The 6,000-nt window shown below is 44.7% G+C and overlaps 1 protein-coding gene across 2 annotated transcripts in view; it reads left to right on the top strand.

Annotated features, from left to right (window-relative positions):
- The first annotated feature begins 520 nt into the window (after positions 1–520).
- The window catches only part of Vps45 (vacuolar protein sorting 45 homolog), a 63,973-nt gene continuing 58,493 nt past the window's right edge, over positions 521–6,000 (top strand). Inside the window, exons 1-3 of one of the 2 annotated variants that reach the window (XR_005283161.1) lie at positions 521–996; positions 1,593–1,727; positions 5,359–5,419. Coding sequence is in view for 1 of the 2 variants with exons in the window: in XM_038311846.2 (XP_038167774.1) it covers positions 904–996; positions 1,593–1,727; positions 5,359–5,419 (289 nt within the window). In the remaining variant the exon portion in view is untranslated. The remainder of the gene's footprint in view (positions 997–1,592; positions 1,728–5,358; positions 5,420–6,000) is intronic. The other variant, XM_038311846.2, reaches the window with a different exon arrangement.

Genomic DNA, 6,000 nt, shown 5'->3' with positions numbered 1-6,000 from the left:
TAAAAAAAAAGTTTTCCTTTAAATAGTCTCAGGTTAGTTGCTTCAGCTCCAATGAATAACAGCCCCCAACCCACTTCAGGGTCCCTGGAAACCCGACGTCCCTGCAACCCAGCAAAGTCCAGCGCTGAGCGCCGAGGACTCGCAGTCCCTGCGGTCCTGAGTGGGAGCCGGCGGAAAATCCTCGGCCTCCTGGGGTCTCTGAGATCTCTCCTTCAACATCCCTAAATGGTGTTCCCTTTGTTCATTCATCCAACAACCATGTGATCAATCTCTGCCTCCCTTCTCTTCGGAAAACCTACTCACTTTCAGCTCTAACACCGGGCACTGCCTAAATAATGACCACCGGGAGTCGGGAAGACGAATCTCGTCCACGACCTAGTAAATACAAATTGCCGTCCCACGAAGCGGCTTCAAGTTTGTCTGGATGCTTTAGAAACCAGGTCTCCCTGTGTAATCCAGCCGGGCTATCCGGAAACTTGCTACCGGAAAGGAATTGTCTCGAACCTGCGACCCTGCCACCTCGGCCTCCCCAGAGAAGTGCACGCCGGTCTCTGGAAAGGGTGCTCGGCAAACAACACAGCCACGCTCCATGGTAGCTGTCTACCGCGACGCGCCAAGCCCTCCCCACGCAGAGCCAGAAGCCAGCACAGCGCCTGTCAGAGGGAACAGAATGCCTTCCACTCCACGCCCGACGCGGGTCGGGAGTAGCCCCGGCCCGTGACCGCAGATCTGGGTCCGCGACTCCGCGGAGGAACTACAATTCCCAGTACCGGAGCTACCCGGACTCCCGGAAGCCAATACTTGGCCGACCGGAAGCAGCTGAGACCCAGCCAACAGGCCTGAGGTTAATTCAGCCAGGGAAAGGGGCGGGAAGGGCTGTGGGGCGCCTGTCAATTCGCCACTATGAACGTGGTTTTTGCAGTGAAGCAGTATATTTCCAAAATGATAGAGGACAGCGGGCCCGGCATGAAGGTACTTCTCATGGATAAAGAAACGGTGAGTTCGCTTTTGCTCCGCGTTTGTGAAGGAACCCGCCCTCCCTCAGAATTGCTGGTCCCGGTGCACTGCAGATCTTAGCATCTCCTTAATGTCGACGGTCAGTTCTGTCTGGACGGCCCTGGGAAAGTTGTATAAAGCTTTCCTAGCGGGTGTGCAGTGTAACAGGCACTGACCGGTGCCGAGAGACTTCTTGGACCTGAAGGAGTGTCTGCCAAGAAGTTGTTAATGGTCACAAGGAACACTTGGAAGACTTTAGGGTGACCCTCTCAACGTGGTTTTTAAAAGTAAATTGTTGGGGCTCAAACTTGAATGACAGGTTATACGTTGGCCCCAACTTAAAGGGACGCGGGGGGGGGGGAGCTTTTAAAGGAATGGAGGAAATCCTCTTTGGAGTTTCTGAGTTGTTCATGTTCAGAGAGCAGGCTTTCGTTCCAACACATCACTGCCTGTTTTGGATATTCAGTAAATAGCCTTCTGTGTATTAGCATTTAAATTACCTAGCCAAGTGTTAATGGGAAAAGAAGCTTAACTATTGACGCGTGAATATTTCAGTCTAGACTAGTGTAATCTTGGCTCATTCTTTTTCTTTACAGACTGGTATAGTGAGTATGGTCTACACACAGTCAGAGATTCTTCAGAAGGAAGTATACCTCTTTGAACGAATTGATTCTCAAAATCGAGAGGTCATGAAACACCTAAAAGCAATCTGTTTTCTTCGACCTACCAAGGTACTCCACAAACTGAGCTGCCGTCTCCGCAGGCAAAGGCAGAATACTGATCTGAAAGCATTAAGAAGGCAAAATAAATCTGTGTTATCATTTGTGGCATCCTAATTACCCCGCTTGTCAGAGTTGTGGCCTTTCTTCCTCTCCTTTCCATGTCTCACTTCACCCCGACAGCCAGTTTCTCCTTCAAGATATTTTTTAGATTGATGGCTATCCCCCACGGCCACTAGCTCGCGGACGCTAGATCACGTGACGCTGGGCTGACATCCATTCCTGGCACTGAATGCCACTGTCACTCTCTTATAACCCCGACTGCCTTGAACCTTCATCATCTTAATCCCATCTCAGCTTAGGACCACGTATGTCTTTATCGTAAAAACAAGGGGAAGTTACCCAGTGACTCCTCTCCCCGCTCAGTCTTACTCTATAGTTAAATCCTGTGCCCAACTGTCTCTCTTTACATACTTAGCTTCCTGTGCTCGAGTCTGAACCTGAGAACCAAGTGGGCCATTTTATCATTCTCTACATGTTTATTCCTGAGCCCTTCCTCGGCTTTTGTCCATTGTCTTGCGAATCTGGCTTCCGTGCTTTCTTTCTACTAAAACCATAGAGTGGGGGTGGCATGTGCCGCAGGCTGTGTGGGGCTCAGAGAACATCTTGCAGGACTCAGTTGTCTCCTTCCCTGCGACGTCACAGGACTCAGACTCAGGTTGTCGGCCTCAGTGGCAGATGTCTTTACCACCTCATCTCTGCCCCCCAAAACTTTCCTGTCTTGTTTTTTAGTTCTCTCTCTCTTCTCTCTCTCTCTCTCTCTCTCTCTCTCTCTCTCTCTCTCTCTTTCTCTCTCTCTCTCTCTCTCTCTGAAACAGAGCATCACCATGGCCCTAGCTGACCTGGAACTCATGCTAAAAACCAGGCTGGCCTCAAATTTGTGACAATCCTCCTGCCTCTGCCACCCAAGTGCTAGGATCGTGTCTGCCACTGTGCTTGGCTTTGCTTTCTCTTGGCTCATATTCATGTTCGTCAACTCCAGTGTGCTTTTATCACGCTTGCATATTGTGTACTTTCCAGAACGGCAGCCTGATTATGTCCTCCAGCTTGAAACCCCGGGTGACTTCTCATTGTTCTTATGGTAAAAACAGAGTCCTTCCTTGTTGGTTGCAGAGTCCAGCGTGGTCTAGTTCCTATCGCTTTTTGATCTCTCTGCCACTCTGCACCTTTGCTACACTGCCCAGTTATATGCTGGTGTCTCATCATGCCACACGGCCTTCGCACCCATTCCTCCCTCTGCCTCAGACTTCCCTGACCTTACTGAGCAGTTCAGACGTCCCTCTTACAAGCAACACCACCTCCCTGTCTGTCACCAGTCATGGTCGAAGGTGCCTGTTTTCAGGCAAGGTTTTCACTATGCAGTCAAATTTCCAGTAATCGCCCACTACCCATGCTCTGCCTCCTGAGTTCTTACTTGGCAAAGCTACATGGGTTTTGTGATTAATACCTAGCATACCTACCATACTAAGCTCCATGACAGCAGAAGTTTTATCTGGTTGTCTGTCCAATTATGTCCCCACGATGCCTGCTACATAAAAGATGTTTAAGAAATAGTTGCTAATTTAATGTGGTGTTTTCATATTTGTTACTTTCAGACATGAAATTTTGGTCATTAAGAGTAGTCTTAGAGTTGATGTAGTCTGTTATCTCCTGACATAAAATGAGGAGACCTCTTTTATAGCCATATACACTCTCAAATTCTCTTGGTTTCATGTTGTCTACCTTTTTTACCTGGCCCTATAAAGCAGTAATGTTAGATTTAAATTGCTTGTTAGAAACAGTTTGTCTTTAAGATTATAGGATGAGCTTGGCATGGTAGCACATGTCTGTTATCCCATCACTTGGGAGATAGAGGTAATAGGATCTGAAGTTCAAAGTCATCTTAGCTCCATAGTAAGTTTGAAGCTTCCTTGGGTTCCATGAGATTCTGTCTCAAACAATAACAAAAGCAAAAGGGGTTGGAGATATGGCTCAGCAATCAGGAGCACTTGCTACACAGTCAAGAGAACCAAGGTTTAGATCCCAGCACCCACAAAGCTAGCTAGGCATCCCCATATGCCTTTAACCCAGGTCCAAGAGCAGTGAGTGGAGGCCAGGTCGTCACTGGGACTTGCTAGCTTCCAGCCAAGCCAAGAAATGGGAGCCTTAGGCTCAGGGAGAGACCCTGCCTCAATTGAATGTCAGGAAGTGATAGAGGAGGACACTCAACACTCTTTTTTTTTCTATCTTCCCAGCATGTGCACACCCACAGACACATTGCAATACACTCACTCAATAAGTAAATCTCTTAATAACAATAGAAATATTATAAAGGTAATATTTTCTGTAGTTTAAATGACAATGTAAAACCTTTTTCCCCCATTAAGTTGGCATTGTATACTTCTGTTTGGTTGTTTGCTTGCATTCAGACAGGGTCTGGCTATGTCATCCAGGCTGACTTTAAACCCACATCCTCTTGGTTATGCTTTCTGAGTACTGGGATTTGTATGCAGCACCATCCCCAGTTGCAGTGAGCATTTCTTAGAACGATTTTTTTTAACACTGTTGGCACAAGTTAAACACATTTTTTTAATTGTTTAAAGGATATTAACAGTGACACAATCAAGCAGCAGGACCTTTGTTACCACAAATTTTAGTTTTAAGGCCTGATTTAATTTGAAATTTAACCATATATTCTGTATTGAGAACAGACCAAGAAGTTCATTAGATTAGTCTGTGATTAGAATTCCCATGTTTGACTTTATAGAAAGAACTGGAAGGGGAGATGGCTCATTGATTAGGAGGACTCAGGTTTGAGTCCCAGCACCTATGTCGGGCAGCTCACAACACCCTGTGTAGTCTGAGATGCCTCGTCCTCCACGTACAAGGGTGTGTGTGTTCACACCCAAACACACACACACAAAATTTAAAAATTAAGTCTTAAAAGGACTGAATTTTTTGCTTCTAATGTAGTTATAGAAGGAGTCATACTTCTATAAATATTGATACAAATACTTCATAAATATTGTAGTTATGAACTCTTAGACCTCAATAAATTAAAAGCCAAAGTGAATATTAATTAAGTTATATTTTTTCTTGTTTTTAAAAGAACTGCACACATTTTGGTGTTCTAAGTAAGAAACTTGATCAGATGAATACAGTTTATTGATAAGCAGCTTGAGGCAGATTTGCAGTTAGCAATTTTATGCTATATTTCATGTGTCCTTTAGTTTTACCTTAATTTAACCAAGATAATGCAGATAATTGATATTTAGCATATATGTATATTTAACTGTATCTAAGATCCTTATGTATTTAATGTCTTTTATTTGCATCCTGCATTACCCAATAGATGTGCATACTGTTAGACTCCAAGTAAATCAATCAATGAATTGTGATACTTAGTAGTTTTTGAATTTACATTTATGGAAGCCAGAGAACAATCTGCAGGAGCCGGTTCTCCCCTCCCGCTGTGTGGTGCCTGGGGTTCAGCCCAGATCATTGGACTTGGCAGCAGGGCTCTTGTCTACTGAGCCATCTTGTCAGCCTTATTACTTTTTACTGAGACAGCTCAGCTCGTGCTTCATTTGTTCTTTGTTTCTAGGAGAATGTGGATTATCTGATCCAGGAGCTCCGAAGACCCAAATACAGTATTTATTTTATTTGTAAGTATGCTAGCTCACTTTTTTAGTCATGTGTGTATGTCCCAGCTAGACTAGGTCATTGAGCAGCTTGTATCATAAAGCTCACTGAATCCATTACTTGAAAGCTGGTGTATTCAGAGTATTAAGAATATTGTAGGGACTGGACAAATGGCTCCGTGGTTGAGAACATTGGTTGCTGTTCCAGAAAACCAGGGTTCAGTTCCCAGCACCCACAGAGTAGCTCACAACCATCTACTCCAGTTTCAGGAGATCTCACACCTTCTCGCCTCCACAGACACTGCATACACATGGCGGACAGACGTACATGCCGGCAAATATATATACAAAACAAAAATGATTTACCTTTAAAATTAGGTAGTGGCCGTCATTCTCTTTCTGAAACCGAAATAAGTTTCCGCTCATCAATGCTTAGCTTTAAGGATGATTTATAAGCCAAATCGCATGCTTTTCCTCCATCAAAGTGTTTGCTTACTCTCGTGTTTCACCTGTGAATTGAGGTATAGAACTAATTCATTTGGGGAAAGGATGTATGTGAGTTTATTGGATAATGAAGAATGTGAAGAATGTGTCTATATACCAGA

The sequence above is a fragment of the Arvicola amphibius genome, chromosome 14 (genome assembly GCF_903992535.2).
Source record: "Arvicola amphibius chromosome 14, mArvAmp1.2, whole genome shotgun sequence".
NCBI classification, from domain to species: Eukaryota; Metazoa; Chordata; class Mammalia; order Rodentia; family Cricetidae; genus Arvicola; species Arvicola amphibius.
Note: the sequence above shows the minus strand (reverse complement) of the source record. Positions and strands in the feature narration are given on the sequence as shown.